Here is a 16,541-nt window from a genome sequence, read left to right on the forward strand (position 1 = left end):
GAAGAAACTCATCAACATACCCAAGATACCATATCACACGCTAATGGCCTGTAGCTTATATATTTAGCCTCCCAAAGCTATCAAATTTCAAATCCAACCTACTAACTGGGACATAGTCAAGAACTATAGAGAAATTAGAAATGAAAAGGCAAGTTTGTTTAAGTCAAAAGGAATGGCGTTTCTTATGTGCTCAGTCATAATCTATAATATTTTGTGCATATCCTTTTCAAATATATGAAGTTGTTCTGGCGTCATCTTTTTTTCTTTCCAGAAATGTAAATAAATTTACACTCCAGGGATGAATGCTTTCACTTTCATAGTAGTATTCTTTATTGTGCTGCTTGTGTTCTTGGAAGTAATGTGAGCTCCTTCAAATTTTATTTTGTCAGAGCTCTACCCAATGAATTATCCACACTCTTGCCTGAAAATTCATGCCTCTAGTAATCAATAAGTTCTGTTGTGAATACACACAGTGCGGCTAAAATAATACCATACTTCTGCACAGGACAATGAAAAAGAAACTCGTGTAGGATGATACAAAAACACCACAAACCTTTACAAACACCGCCAAACAAAACCAGATTTGACATACCGGTGAGCTTGCCTTCGTCAGAGAACTCCAATTACAGATTTACAGCATACTATCTGTCCTAGCTGGCAGACGACGGAAGAAGTTAATTGGTGCTGATGGTGTCTTGTGCCGAAACCTAGGATGCCTCATGGAGTAAAACCCCGCCACAAGTGCAAGCACCTGAAAAGGGGTTGCATACAAGAAGATGGCAGACACTAGACAGAACGTCAAAAATATGGTTGTGGCACGAGGATCCCGCCAACTTAGTAGTGATTGAATTCTCTCCCCTTGGCTAGCCACATCGCCCACCACAGTTTGGATCCTTGCAGCCACACTCCTTAGCCTATCATATCTCATTCGGACTATCTCTGGGCTGCGTGTTGTCGGAAATGTATCAAACTCTTCATCAAGCTCATCAGGGTGTACTGCATCAGCGCAAGATATTCTTGTATTCATGTGTGGAGGGTATCTTGGTCGAAAACGATACTTCCAAAGCCCTATTACAAACATATAGAGAAACACTGTTGGCAAAATCAGTTCTGGAAAACATACGAGCATCGCAAAGAGGAGGTGTACTAGCACCGTGGTGATTGGATTTTTCCACATACAAACTTCACCAAACCATTTTCCAACACCAAATAATCCAGAGAAAACAGACATCAGCCTGAAGAAGTTTGCCTTGCTTCGCCTCATGCTCCAGAGATGAGAGTCTGCATCAGACATGTACTCAACTACTTCTTTCCTAAGAGGAGGTTCTGCTCGACTAAACCGAGCTGCCACAATGTTGACAGCTTGGTGCCGCAGCATGTCCTGTTGCATCACAGTCAAAGGCCTTATGTAATGCATCTTTGGCAAAAGGGGCCGTGCATATAGAAACATCATGTTTGCCATTGAGGTGTATGAAAATCGTATTGCAAGATGTAACTCGCCCATCTTCTTGATGCCAGAAGGGTGAAGCACTAGCAGTGGATAAGAGTGGGTATAAACACGGCCAGTTTCAAGAGTAGAGAGTCGTATCCGAACCTTACCAATTTTTATGTCCCTATTACCATTTGAACCACCTAAATTGCTATTATCAAAAACTCCCACAGTAAGAACTGTAGCAGGATCATACACCTCCCAAGTGTATTGCTCATTGTATTTTGGGCTAAGGCTGTCGATTATGGTTCGAGTCCTAACCCATTTCTGACCATACTTTGCTACACAATATGTATCTGATGTACCTTTTCCATCCCTTGTTTTCATCGGGTGAAGCCCATCAGCATTTAGAACACCAAGTTCTAACACACCTATTGATGGCTTCCACAACTGCTTTGCTGTTGGTCGAAGATCACTACTGTAGTGAGTTGACTCATCAAGCACATGGTAACCTCCATCAAGTACAACACGAAGATGGAGTCTACTAGAGAATTTATCTTTTTTAGCCAGCTGCTCATCCATGGCAGCTGAAATGGACTTCTCGATGTTGAACCACCGGCTACGAATAATTCGGTCATCAGCACGCTTCTCAACAGAGTTTAATGGTATAACAACCTTGCCAACTGTCTCATCTTTGTTGGGGCCAACGCGATCTTCAACTGAAAGGATCAAATGATCTTCAAAGGGTTCAGCGGCAACAAACATTAAATCCTCATTCCACACTGGGTTCATTGTTCGAGTTTGGACCATTTTTGTCTTTAAAACCTGGTTACCTATTTGTACCTTAACATAAGAATCTGGAAACCGATTCTTGTCAGGAATAACTAGGTCTTGAGCCTCAATCACATTAACACGAACATACCATAATCTTGGAGAATGGTAAACTTTAGAGCGTATGTGTGCAGAGATAGTGGAGGGACTATCTGAGGGAGTTACAGCATCAGAGTGCCAAGCATCAGGGAATGTCTCATCAGCTTGAGTACCATACCACACAGCAAGCATCAGCTCCCCATTTACTTTCTCCCCTTTCCTGTCTTCAAGCCTATACCATTGTGGTGCCAATGGGCTATCAGGTGGAACCCTTGTTGGAATCTCATGCATATCAAATCTTAGGATCCCAACAAAGTCATCCTTCACCAGATCCTTATCCTTGACCACAACTTCCAGCACAGATGATTGCATCCTGTCCCTTGCAAAGGCAAACACTTCATTCCATTCAGGGTTTTTCTGCTTCTCAAAGTATTTTGTAATTCCTTTGTAGTTCCCAACTCTTATTTCAACATATGGGTCAAGGCTTCCGGTCACATCCTTGGTGGGAAGATCACGAGCTTTGACAACTCGTACAAAAAGGTACATCATCTGTTCAACAAGATCATAAGTGCTGGCCATCCTTTCCCCACGTATGACTCGCCCTCCAACAATTTGCCCCCCTCCAAGAAAAGGACTTGTCTCTTTGAGTGCATAATCAACAGGCTGCGATGATGAGTCAGAGAACATGCGAACAATTCTTGGAGCGTGAGGTTCAGATCTTATCTCATGAGTCCCAAAATTCATTGTTTGCTGTGGTGCTACTGCAGGGACATGTTGCTGTTGCTGTGGCAAAGGTTGGCTAGAATTTGGAAGGTGATGAAATGTATGCCTTGACTCATTCTTGTCACTGGAGAACAGTTTTGGGACTGAATCTGGAATTTGTTGTTCTAGTGCTTGAGCTTGAGTTGAACGTGAGTCTTTAAACAGAGAGGAATCCATTGCAGGAAGAGGGTTTGAGGATCTTATTGAAGGATTATCAGTAACAAATACCTTCAAACCAAGCTCTCCTTTGGCACGAGAAAAAATGCCTCGTTTTTCCAGAGGGTAATGCAAAACAACAGCATCGGAGTAAGGGACAAATGATGTTCCAGTAAGCCGAACTTTTCCAAGGAATGATTTGGAGTTGTTTTCTTTACTATGGTTGTATACATAGGCTTCAAGAGTGAGGTTGGATAGGTTGTTTGGATCAGAGATGTTGAAGTAGAAATTCTCATTCCAAACAGGGTTAAGATCCTTTTCTTTAGTAGTGGTGCGAAATTTCTGATGGTCAAAATGAAGCTCCACAAAGGCACTTGCTGAGCCCTGTGCATCTTTGGGCATAAGGTCATGAGCACTCACAACTTCCACTCCTAGCTTGACATTACTCATTGAAAAATCTCAACCAAATAGACGGCAGAGAGTTGAGGAGAATGCTAAGTAGCTGATTGCAGAATTCGGCTGGGAAAAAACTAGTACCTGAAATGGAAGAAATTAACAGTTCAACAATAATAAATGATACCACAAAGTAGCAGCAAAAGGTTAACACATAGACCACACTGGTTTTAAATACTTAACATCCTTCATGAAAAAAAGGAAAAGAAGAAAGTACAAGGCTTTGAATTCCAGAAAGAAGCAATAAAATACAAAAAAATATAGACAACTTTAAGTGAAAATGAATTCAGGTCAACATACAACACATTCACAATCACTTTATTTCATCAGAAACTGAAATTAAACATGATATATCATGAAGCACAACCATTCACAATTTCTAGTACATTAGAAACAGGCAGATGCTCAGCACTTCAACTGAGAATTTCTGGAAGTTAGAATCTAGAAAAAATGGCTAGCAAAATATTTCATCCTCCAGATATAAATACCAAAAGTCAGCAAGAAAGTGATTATGTCATTGATGGTGGCTAAAATTTTATCACTTAAACCCCATAAAAAAACTAAATCCTCAACCATTTAATTTCAGTTAAAAATATATTATTTGATATAAAGAAAGAGCCCTCCTTTGTAACCCAATAAAAGAGAATGAGAGAACCAACAGAAAAAATTTTTATAGGTTCAACAAAAAAGGGACTTTCTCAGAAAATAAAAATAAAATAAAGGGAGATTCTCCTCAGAAAGCTTCAAGACTTTAGCTTCTTAATCCAAAATAACGAATCACAAAATAAAGGAAATGACAAAAGGCAAACAAAAGGCATGTAGTCTTTTTGCTCCTCTAGATTCTGTAACAATTCAAATTAATTTTCTTTCTCAGTAACAAAAAAGAAGTACATGAATATCTTGGAATCAACCCATCACTTTGAAGATTTTCGCAGCCACCAAACAGAGAACGGATTTCACATAATCATGAAATCACTATTTATATTTATTTTATAATTATATAATTCAAAATAGCAGAGAAAAAGGAAAAATTACAAATTTACCAAAGTGAAAAAAAAGGCTTTATTTCTTGTGGGAGCTTACTTCGTCTAAAATTTACGTTAAAAAGCAAACATATGCTACTACTTGCTGCTTTGTTGCAGAGAAAAAAACATAAAGAAATTGCATAACTTTTCTTTTCAAACAAACAGAGAATGAAGCATGTAGCTTTACCAACAAAACCAATATTTCTCAAATCCCTTCAATAATCAAGGGATCTTTACCTCAAACCTCAACCCTCTGCTTCAAAAAAAAAAAAAAAAAGGACAAAAGAAAAAGAAAATCCATTATCAAATTTAAACGTGAAGCAAACACAAAACAGCATTCATTTTAAACCCAACATGTACACAAATTAAAAAAGGTGAAAAGAAAAACAATACACACCAGTTCCTAAACTTGAAGAGTTGAACAGAGGAGCTGTAGAAAGAAAGTAGATGTGAAGGTCCTGAAAACAGAGTCCTAAAAGAAGAGGGAGAATAAAAAGACAGAGGAAGGAAAGGGAAGTTGAAAATTATGGATTAGTACGTGGGATGATTCGCAGAAAAGAAATGGAAAGTGCTAAGGGCAGACGGAGTCGCCTAAAACGAGCTAAAAGCTTAGTTTTCCATTGACAAAGAAAAAAATTTATATAAAGAGAGACAGAGAGAGAAGTTCTCTATCTGCCCTGCCGTCCATAGTTTCTGTTTTGTTTCCTTGCTTCAGGTACACGCGTTAATACGTACTAATTTAATCTAATATTCTTTCTATCGTTATTTATCGAAAATTTTACTATTTACTCCTCGTATTATAAAAAAATTAATCATTCTATTAAAAATTAATTGAATAAAGAGGAAATACAGTATATAGTCGTATTTTTTAAAATTATTTAATTTACACTTAAACATAATTTTTTTATTTGTTTAAAATTATTAACTCTCTAATATATTCGTATTAATTAAAATTAATAAATATTATTTTATTAATACATAATAAATATTATTTATTTTAAGTAAATAATATATTAAAAAAAGACTAGAGAAATATCATAATCCTCCCTACTAAATTAGCAAATTAAGTCAACAAAGCTTAATTACTAATTATTAAAAACTAGAGGGGAAATATTGTAATTATCCGTCAAACACTGCCCTACCTAACATTTATGAAATGCTTGAAACTAAACAAATGATTCAATTGGAATTATTTAGTTGGCAGAAGAAGACATTATAAGGTCTAATTACAATTTTTTTTATAAAGAAAATAAGAATTAATAAGTAAAAAGAATTTTTATTCTATTTAATTTAATTTAAAAATTAAAATTTTAGTAAAAATATTTTATTAGAATCTCATATGAATTCACATTTATAATTTAATATTTTATTAGCTTTAAATATACGATGTTCATGTTAAATAACAACTTGTGGTGTTAAGTGCTGACCTTTTGCAAAGATAATATTGAGAATTAGTGATGACGTAATGGTTCCTAATTAACTTGGGTAAATAGTAAATATTTTATTATGAAAATTGATTTAAAAATATTTTATTATAAATAAAAAAATCATAACTATATTTTTTTCAATTGGCTCAATATATAATGCAAAGAAAAGGGTAAGATGGATATGATCACCCAACTAACCATCGAAGCAGGGGGAAGACTGAGAACCTAAATTGGGAAAAATGGTAATTTTAAGGCAAAAATTTTCAACAACATAAATTAATGAAAATAATAACCATTAAAAAAATCTATATTACTTCCTCATAACGTGGCAAATTCAAAGTATGTTGTGGACGTGATCAGCTTTCCCCACAAAAATCTCTCAATCCTCTCCTTTCTTCTCTTTCTTTTTTCTCAATGCTTTATCAAAACCAGTGATCTCTTTCCCTCTTCTCTGTTTTCTTCATTTGCTTCTTTTCCTTTCTTCGTTGCTTAGCTCTACAGAAAATTGCAGGACAACATGGTACGTAACCTCTGCATTGCATTGTCTAGTTTTGTTTCAATCATGCAATTGAATTTTGTGTGGATTCATAAATGTTTGTTATAATTCAATTCAATCTCATCATGTGTGTCTTGACTAACTACGTGATACGTGATAGGCGAATTCGGCATCTGGAATGGCTGTAAACGACGACTGCAAGCTCATGTTCTTGGAACTTAAAGCAAAAAGGAACCACCGATTCATTGTGTTCAAGATCGACGAGAAAATTCAACAGGTGATGGTAGAAAAGATGGGGAGTCCTCAAGCATCGTATGATGAGTTTACGAGCTCCTTGCCTCCTAATGAGTGCCGTTATGCTGTTTTCGATTTTGATTTTACTACTGACGAGAATTGCCAGAAAAGCAAGATTTTCTTCATTGCTTGGTAAGCATTTTCTTCATCAACATCACATAAGGGAAATACCCCATTGAACATTACAAGTATTTCTCATGATGCTTTCATTCTCTTGACGCATGTAGGTCTCCTGACACCTCCAAGGTGAGGCAAAAGATGCTTTATGCGAGCTCCAAGGATAGATTCAAGAGGGAATTGGATGGGATTCAAGTTGAGTTGCAAGCCACTGATCCCAGCGAGATGAGCTTGGACATTGTCAAAGGCCGAGCTCTCTGAATTTAAAAGAAAATCGCCATTATTATCTCTTCACCATCCTATCAATGATGGTCTTGACTTTGAGTTTGAATTATTAATGAACGTAATTAATGTTATATTTATTTAGGATTTTTTTTTTCTTCCTCAGTGATCCAACTATATATTGGTAGACCAAGTCTTAAAATTCTTTCATGGAAACAACGTTATAATAAATAGATCAACATCTTGTCTCATTGTTTGACAAATATTTCTCATGATATATAATAATGTTAGATCTAGTTTATTTGATGATGTTTATCATTTTACCTTAAAATTTCATAATGTATATGCAAAAAGAAAATGAAATTCATGTATATATTCAGTGGATTTTGGCACTGAGGTTTTTCATTGCACCTGCACATGAGCAATGATCAGTCTGGTACATATATTCACAAGTACAACCTCAGGAGCTGCAAATTAATGCACCATATTGTTACAGGTTTCTTATCTAAGATGCTATGCAATACTTTTTTATGGGAAAGTTCCATAAAGATTGAATAAAAATAAACCTGAAGGGGCAATCTCTCTCGCTAGTTGTCCAAGAGAGAAAACTTCTAACTAATTATTACACACTGTTAATATAACCAAAATATCTCAACAAAAAGAGAAAAATTCTAAAATAAATACACGTGGTCTATACCAGTTGAATTCTAATGAGTTCATTGATGATGTGGGCGTTTAAAAGATGTGTTTGTTTAATTAGACCAATCAAATTGAGATGGAGGCCAGATCCATGTCCACAAACGGACAAATAAAACAGGTCCAAACTCTCTAACTTGCTTTGGGCGACAAAGAAAATGTGCGAGGCCCAACAAAATTAAAACAACTTAGACCATTTTAATTTGTAGCTGGTCCAATTTGAATATGTTTGAAGAGTTGTTATTATTAAATCTAGCCCTTCAAACTTTGTTTTGTACATTCTATGCATTGTAAATCAACTTCTTATTAATTTCTTCTGTTCTACATGGTCTTCGACGTTTAAATTTTACTTCTCATGTACAATAAGTTTATTTTATGCTGCACATCTTCAAGATCAATGATGGTCAGGAGGTAGATTTTCCCAGTATTCTTGCTCCCACATCGTTACTTGTGTTGTGATATTTTCGTTCCTCTCAAAAAGGGCTTTAAGGGCAGAGGGATCCAAAGGAGAAGGCATGGTGCATGGAAGTGTATTGCTTGGAGATTTTACCATTGACCCCAACATAAATTTTCTCCATAAACCACCCTCTTGGCTTGCAATTAGTTCTGGGCAAATCTCAGCCCTTCCTTCAGGTATTTCAGGTTTAAATTTCAAGAGGTTTGCATACTCTCTCAATGAATGATACATGTATGCATAAATGTTTTCCATTTTCAGATTTTCCTGAATAAATCTGCTTCCTGCTTTTCCAATGGCCTGTGCCTGTTATTGAACATGCAAAAATGTTCAGTGAGTAGCTGAAGTATATGTATGAAAATAATTGTAAGTTGTTGGATACCTTATCAGGGTGACTGTTGCCCCATTCCACAGCAAACTTGATATCTCTGCACTTGTTTTTGGAGCTAATGGGCCAATAGTGCTGCATTGGCACCATGCTTCTCATGTAGAAATCGTAGTACCTAGGTTTTATAAGCAGGGTCATGGAATCACATGATAGTATATACTTGTTACTCACTGACCATCCCCTTCCTTCTACATAAATTTTGTATCTTCAACAATCAAATTAAATTTCATCAGAACCCAAAAAAGTCGAACAAAAATATATGAAAAATAATCATTGATTGATATATATACCTGTGAGTGCATTGGTCTTCTAATTTCGAGTCCTTAAATCCTTGCATTTTTTCTTTAAACCAGTTCTGCAGATGGATAATGCACAAAGTTTACATGAATATGAAAGTGTTGTCAGATTTATCTATAGGAATAAAAGATGGCCAAGAGAACTAGCCTGTGAATAAAGGCGAGCATTCCATTCATGCTTGTCTGAAACATTGCACATCATAAGCTCTTCCCTATTTGTTGATACAGCCGGATTCCCTTTCCAATATGCATAGGGCACCCTACTCTTCCACTTTATTTTCTTGTTGCTTTCTATTAGTCTTGCTAACATATTCTTCCATGGTTCTATACTGAGCTCACCCCTGCCACAGAAAATATATGTATATTGATAACATAGAAAATATATCCCTCTTTGTATCATGTATAAATATCTCGGTGAATCTTGGTGCGGTAATAATTTTTCTACAGAAAAAGGAACGTACCAACCCCAAAAGGACCAATCAGGGAAGATGATGCCCAACGAGTCTTGACGTCCACAATATTGAAACAGTGCAGGAGGCGACGTAGCGTGGTCATGCTTTAGAACCTTGGGCTTGTCACCGCACCAAAACATAACATCTAGATCAGGAAGCTTTCCAGGGTACAATCTCAGAAGCTGCAAAATACCCCATATGGTAAACAAATCTCTTGTTTGAAACGATTTCTTATATCTTTCCACATATGCCTTGCCCTTAATAATAATTAGTCTAAAACTTGCAAATTCTTTAGCTCTTTCCACCATGTCCTTCGTGATACCTGTACTCTTCCACGGCCGGAGATCGTCGTGGATCCACCGGAAGTACTCTGGACATGCAGCGTCTGAAGATTCATAAGTTTCAAGTGCCGTCGGGTAATGATTGCAATTGCATGTTGTCGTTTCTCTTTCACCGGAGTAATTCAGCGAAAATGAATTTTCGAGCCTTTTGGTAATCAGAAAGTTAGCAAACTGAAATTAAAAAAAAAAAATCGAATAGTTAATGAATGAGATTTTAATTGTAATTGAAAACTGAAAGTCTCACTTGGAGATAGATAAGATATTCCATATATATTCGTGAAAATCATAAACAATTACATCCACTACACTAACATGAACAAATTAATGAGTTGTTTTTTTTGTCGTTTTTGATGTGATATAATTATATTATATATATTTTTTAATATAAATAATTTATTCTGTTTGAAATGTCCATGTAAAAATATTCTGTATTTAAAATTTTAATTTAAAATATCGAAATCTCTAAATAAAAAATAATAGAATTGTATTTGGGATATCGAGACGTCTGATTAAAAGATAACAAAATTGGAATATCGAGACTTCTAATTAAAAAATAACAAAACTGATCATTCCAGATAACGACATTATTTATATTTATATTGTATTAACTGTATAATTTTATCAACTTAATTAATATTTTTTTATCTTTAACTATAAATTAATTTTCATAATTTTAAAATATCACTACATCAAAGTACTTTGAGATCGTAATCATTGGATTCCACAAATATAATAGTTTTTAAGCAAGTGGGATAAGAGTTTGAAGAAGAAAAGGGAAAAAGGAAAGGTTGGAAAAGAACACGATGAAGGCAACTTTCAAAATTCCAACAAGACTCGTTATTAGGAGGTGTATGCTTATGATTCTAGTAAATTGTTTCTTTAAAAAAAAAAGAAGAAAATAAGATTTTTTTATAAAGGAAACAAATAACCATTTATGAATATATCCTCCATTCCCTGACTAATTCTTGGCTGATATCCAATTTCCGATGTAGACGTGATCCAATAAAGAAGCTGGGAATGAACGAAATATCTTGGAGAATTTTTCTCTCCATCTGGAATTGAGTTACAGTATCATGCCAAGTTTACGTAGTTATATCAATAAAATCATTCTTATCCAATAATAATAAAAAAAAAAACTGTCGGAGAAGATATTTAACTTCACAAGAAACTCTGCTTTCTAGTGGTCTTAATTACATGTAAGAAATTAAGGTAGAAAGAAACTTACGAGGTTGTCAATGATGTAAACGAAGGCACCGAAAAGGAGGAAGGTGAAGAAAAGGAGGCTGGTGGCTGAAGTCCATCTCTTCAAAACTCGACGAGCAGTTGGAAGATGAGCGTGCAGTTGCTCCCCATGCAAGGAGCTAAGGCTACCTGCCATAGATACTATGAAAGAAGAAAAAAAAAGATTGGTTTCCTTTGAAATTTATCTTGCAGTTATGGGTTATGGATCTGTGGAGACGATGATGATGATGTGTTTGTTCTTATTCACAACTCTGGTTGGTGGTGCATATTTTATAAATTAAAAGCGTTTTATTATGGTCAATATCTTTTTTTTATTTAATTATTATTGTGATATTTTATGAAATATATCTCTCCATTTATTTTTATTCCATTTATACCAAGAATTACCATAAAATTTAATTTAATTCTTTTTTAATGCTTTAAATATTTATTTCAGATAATCTTATTGATATTTTTTTTATTTTATAGGGAATTCAATTAAAAAATTTCAAATTTTTAAGAAGTATTAAAATTATATTTATTTAATTGATATTTTTATTTAAATTCTTAAAAAATTAAAAATATTTCTTCTCTTGATGTTAAAATTTTATTTCCATATCTTAATGTTCATTTTAGTAAAATAAAAACTTTAATTTTTTTTTTCTATGCTTTAAATATTTGTTATATTTGTCAATCAAGATAAGATATCCTTTCCACTTTTAAGTTGTATATTGACTTTGAGTCTCCTAATCCAAAGGAGGACCTATGTATGACTCCCAAATTTTTAAAATTAAAATTTTATTTATTTTTACCTCGAAAATATTTTGATAATTTAAATCTTATATATATATATATAAAGAAACATATATTTATATGGTTATAGTATTCACACGTATATGCAAATACTAAGTCTGGGAAAAATATGATGATCACTTTCTATATTCTGCCCTCAATTTCCATATTTAATATTCTATTTTTTTAATACCATATCTTTTAAAACTTTTATCTATAATTGGATAAGTTTAAACTAATAAATAATAGATAACATTTTAATATAATTTTTAGACTCAATTATAATTTTAGATTTTTATATTTTTAAAACTAAACAATTAAATCTCTTAATAATTCATCCGTTCAAATTAGAGATTCCTCCATCTATTTTTACTATTAAAAAATACAAAAATATTTTTATTATTTTTTAAAATAGATAAATTACATTTGAATCATTGAATTTTAGTATAATTAATTGATCGATTTCTGTATTTTTAAAATCGTACACTTAAATCACTCTATTGTAACAATTCGGGAACTAGATCGCTAGTGGCGCTAGAGTTCAGATAGACTTAAGGCCGCCAAAACCCGTACTAAGTCTACTATACATCCTGTCACACCTGATAAAATCTCATATATGATCACACGATATAACAAAACCCAATCATTTAATGAATCAAGACTCAACCTGTATATGCATCATAACTGAAAATATAAAACACATACTAGAACCCTCATCGAATGCTCTAGTATGATCAACACAACATGCCTCAAGCTCAGTTCAAATATAAACTCATATTTAAAACTTTTACATAAAGGATTATGAAAATAGGGATTACAAGTACAAACACTAGGGCAAAACTCAATTCTAATCCATAAAACAATACATGTCCACAACTATACTATTACAATAGGCTATACCAGCAACTCAGCCGACTTTCCCGAGCTAACTCTGATCCTGCAAACCTGGGGTTAGGGGAAAGGGATAAACTACAAGGGCCTAGTGAACAGAACATAAAAACAATTCAATAAATATATAATCGTATAAATGCGTCACAACACAAATAATTCACATCAAAATAGACTTGTCACCAGTAACTCTCTACAAATTTCAATAGTGCCTGGCTCACAACGGGTGCTCCTCAGGACTTCCTTTTAAACATATTATAACATGTCCATAATGCCAGGAGCGTAGAATGAGCAGCCCTAATCTTTCACTTGCATAGTGTTAGGGACGTAGAATGGGCACCCTGATCTTTCTATATTCGTCATAATATATCATAACATACTCGAGAGCTAGTGGGTCATCCAACATCCATCCACAATAACAATAAATTATGCAATGCATCATATTCGTGAATTCTAATGCAAATAACCTAATTGCATATACATGGCATTCGCGATGCATGAATATGCTTACAAAGTTGATTTCTTTAAAATAATAGATCAGTTCAGTTCTACTCACTTTTGGCTAACGCTCGCCTAAAACTGAAGCAGTTATCTCACTGCAGGCCTCTACGGTCTCTCAAGTCCGATCCTACACAGATGGACTTAAATAAGTAACCAAACATAACTTTTACAATACTCAAAACAACCCCCCAAGAAACCCCTAAAAACATACAAGAATATACATAGAAAAAGGCTGGGCAGGGGACTTTCGGCAGCCGAAGGTCCTCACAGATTCAAAGGTCCCTCACAGATTCGAAGGTCAAAACCTTCGGGGGCAGGTTCGGCGACCTAAAACCTCTCACAGTTTTGAAGGTTAAAACATTTGGGGGCAGGTTAAGCGGCCAAATGGCTGCCTCCACAAGCAGGTTCGGCGGCCGAACCTGGGTTCTCCAGCAAGTCAGAATTCGATTCTGCCCTAAACATGCAGCCTCCAAAACACTTCCAAACGCACATGCAAAAGGCTAACAACTACCAAACATACTTAACACACATAAGGGACCTCAAAAACTTACTCTAACCCAACATGCATCAACAAAAACCTAAGAGAAAAACATCGCACATCAAAACTAACATAAACTTTAAAACTTTTAGAATAATTGATCATGCATGTCCTAACGACTAGTAAAAATTGGTTTAACACCTTCAGAAAATATAAGAGAAGCAAGGATTAACTCACCTCTTGAAGAAAACAGAACACACAGCAACTAAAACTTGAAGGAAGAGGGGAAAATCGTTTTTCGAAAGTCTCCAATGGCTAAGACTTGAAGTCCAAACTTGAATTCTCAAAAATAAAGTAAAAACTTATGAATTCTCTAAGAAATTGAAGTAATTTTCAATAAAAATATCTAGAAAAAGACATGAACGTACCTCTGTCCAAAGATAGAGAAAAAACTCTCTCGATTTTCGGGCTGAAAGCCTTTTATAGGTGGATGGAGAAATCACCTACGGTGGCCAAAACCTTAAAACCTTTTCAAAACTCTTTTTTTTTAAAAAAAAAAAATAAACACAATTCTAAAAACCTCAAATTCATTTTATGAACCCTATTTTTCTCTTTTAAAAATTTCAGTTTCGAAATTTCAGATTCTAACGGAGGAAAGTGGGAATTCCGACTCTGAAATTTAGCCGGATATTACATCTATAATCAATTCGTTCTCATCTATTATAATTTAAATATTTTGGTCATTTATTTTTTACACTCAAGTCCCCATTAATTTTTATCTGTAATATCTTGTTAATTAATTTTTAATATTTTTTTTTCAATTTTTATTTATTAAAATATTTCAATACTTATAACTTCAAAATTTTTAAAAAATACTTACCGTTACATCTATTTTTGAGCTGTACTAAATAACATGTAAATAGATTATAGATTTTTATAAATAGTATTTTAGAAAAAATTATACTTTCAGAAGAATCACTAGTTTTGAACTAATATCTATAATAAATAGAATAATTCTAATTTTAGACGGATTAAATATAAAAAAATTTAAGAATTTATTTTTAAAAATACAATAATTGATCTGTGAATTATACTAAAATTTAAAAATTAAAGGGTAGTTTGCCAATATAATATTCTTATTTATATTGAAAATAATTTAAGTATTCATGAGATATTTAATACGTTTATTCCCTCTCCAACTAGTTGATTAATGAAATTATAAATAGAAAGATTATAATTTGGACGAAATAATTATATAAATATTTAAGTGTTCGATTTTAAAAATATAAGGATAAATACGAACTCCTAATCTTTAAGAATATATATATATATATAAAAGGCTGACATATATCAAGATGAAAGAGATATTACTGGAATTAAGTGGATTTAATCTAGGCAAGAGATTTATACTAAAAAATTTATCAATTAATTTGATTGATATTTAAACTTCTGATAGAAAGTATGAATATTCAAATCTAAACCTATTAAGCGAAGTAATATATATTTAATCATCAAATCAAATCATAATTTAAATATAAAATCTCATAATCTCTTGAAATCAAAATTCTAATATCCTTAAAAAGGATAATGTTTTGTTCTAAAAAACAATACTGTTCTGAAATTACCACGTTAACATACAATTTCACATAAATTTTTAATAAAATTTTATGATTTTAAAATTTTGAATAATTCTTTTAAAAATCAAATTAAATAATAAAAAGGTATAAATATTTAAAAATAAATTATAATTTCATCAAAGAAAAATAAATGGAAAGAAAACCAACAGTAGAGGGAGGGTTGCAAGTGGGGCATCAGGCATGTATCCTCAACCCTCCCAAAAGTTCCTCACATATATATGTTAATAATTATTTTTTAAATATTTTTTACTATTATATCAATAATATAAAATAATGTAAAAAAATATTTGGATTTTTTATTTGTTATCATATATTTAATAGATTGATATTTTTGAAATACATGAGATTGATTGCCTTATATCACAATTCAAATTTGAAATATTTGTAAATAAGAAATTAATTTTAAAAATAATAATCAAGATATTTTGTCATTATTTTCTAGTGTATTAAAATATTAAAATGATAATTATAAATTAGGAGTATTTTCTTATTATATATGTTGTATACAAGTTCTATAAAATATTTTTGTGTAGATCTTAAATTTTTTTATATATTATTAAAATATTAAAAGAAAGTACGAAGATAATCACTTGAGGGATGGCCGTAGCGCCGGTGCCAGAGCCATAACTGTCGGGTTGAGGACCCTTGAGCTAAATGAGCTGACCCAGTACTTGAGATCTCCTCCACATAGTACAGTCCATCTTTCTCAGTACCACGGCCCAGTACCGTGCCCGTATGAATATCCTGCAAAACACAAAAATGAGGATACATGAGTACTCTGCAATTTAACTGTTTGGTGATCTGACTGACAGAGAGTAATTTGCAAGATAAGGAAGGTACATAGAGGCTGTTGGAGACATTTAAAGTGGGGGTTATAGAAACGGTACCACCACCGATGACCGGAAAAGAGCCACCGGTAGCGTTTAGAATATTGGATTTTGAGGGTGGGGCTGACACAACAAAATCTGAAGAATCATTAGTCATAGTGTCTGTGGCTCCTGAATCAAATATCCACCCACTAGTATTTTGTACCTTGTTAGAATTAAAACAAGCAGAGGCACATTTAGATTTATTTAAAGAGACAGGGGTAGAAAGGTCATTTGCCCTCCTTTCTAACCCTAAAATACCTCCTTTCCGATCATAAGG

General features: G+C 33.4%; 3 protein-coding genes across 3 annotated transcripts; 1 reads left to right on the forward strand and 2 right to left on the reverse strand.

Annotated features, from left to right (window-relative positions):
- Positions 1-417: 417 nt before the first annotated feature.
- Positions 418-5,401, reverse strand: LOC110615313 (FT-interacting protein 3). Its single transcript, XM_021757133.2, has 2 exons — positions 5,093-5,401; positions 418-3,754 (listed from the first exon to the last, which is right to left on the reverse strand). The coding sequence occupies exon 2, from the start codon at positions 3,665-3,667 to the stop codon at positions 632-634; it is 3,036 nt and encodes a 1,011-aa protein (XP_021612825.1). The 5' UTR covers positions 3,668-3,754; positions 5,093-5,401; the 3' UTR covers positions 418-631.
- Positions 5,402-6,133: 732 nt separating this feature from the next.
- On the forward strand, positions 6,134-7,486 carry LOC110615317 (actin-depolymerizing factor). The gene is made up of 3 exons (XM_021757138.2): positions 6,134-6,642; positions 6,779-7,044; positions 7,140-7,486. The coding sequence occupies exons 1-3, from the start codon at positions 6,640-6,642 to the stop codon at positions 7,288-7,290; spliced, it is 420 nt and encodes a 139-aa protein (XP_021612830.1). The 5' UTR covers positions 6,134-6,639; the 3' UTR covers positions 7,291-7,486.
- Positions 7,487-7,599: 113 nt separating this feature from the next.
- Positions 7,600-11,356, reverse strand: LOC110615315 (O-glucosyltransferase rumi homolog). The gene is made up of 6 exons (XM_021757134.2): positions 11,104-11,356; positions 9,547-10,049; positions 9,234-9,426; positions 9,080-9,144; positions 8,784-8,994; positions 7,600-8,707 (listed from the first exon to the last, which is right to left on the reverse strand). Exons 1-6 carry the CDS (start codon positions 11,254-11,256, stop codon positions 8,342-8,344), a joined length of 1,491 nt encoding a protein of 496 aa, XP_021612826.1. The 5' UTR covers positions 11,257-11,356; the 3' UTR covers positions 7,600-8,341.
- Between the last annotated feature and the right edge of the window lie 5,185 nt (positions 11,357-16,541).

This window comes from Manihot esculenta, chromosome 5 (genome assembly GCF_001659605.2).
Source record: "Manihot esculenta cultivar AM560-2 chromosome 5, M.esculenta_v8, whole genome shotgun sequence".
Classification (NCBI taxonomy): domain Eukaryota; kingdom Viridiplantae; phylum Streptophyta; class Magnoliopsida; order Malpighiales; family Euphorbiaceae; genus Manihot; species Manihot esculenta.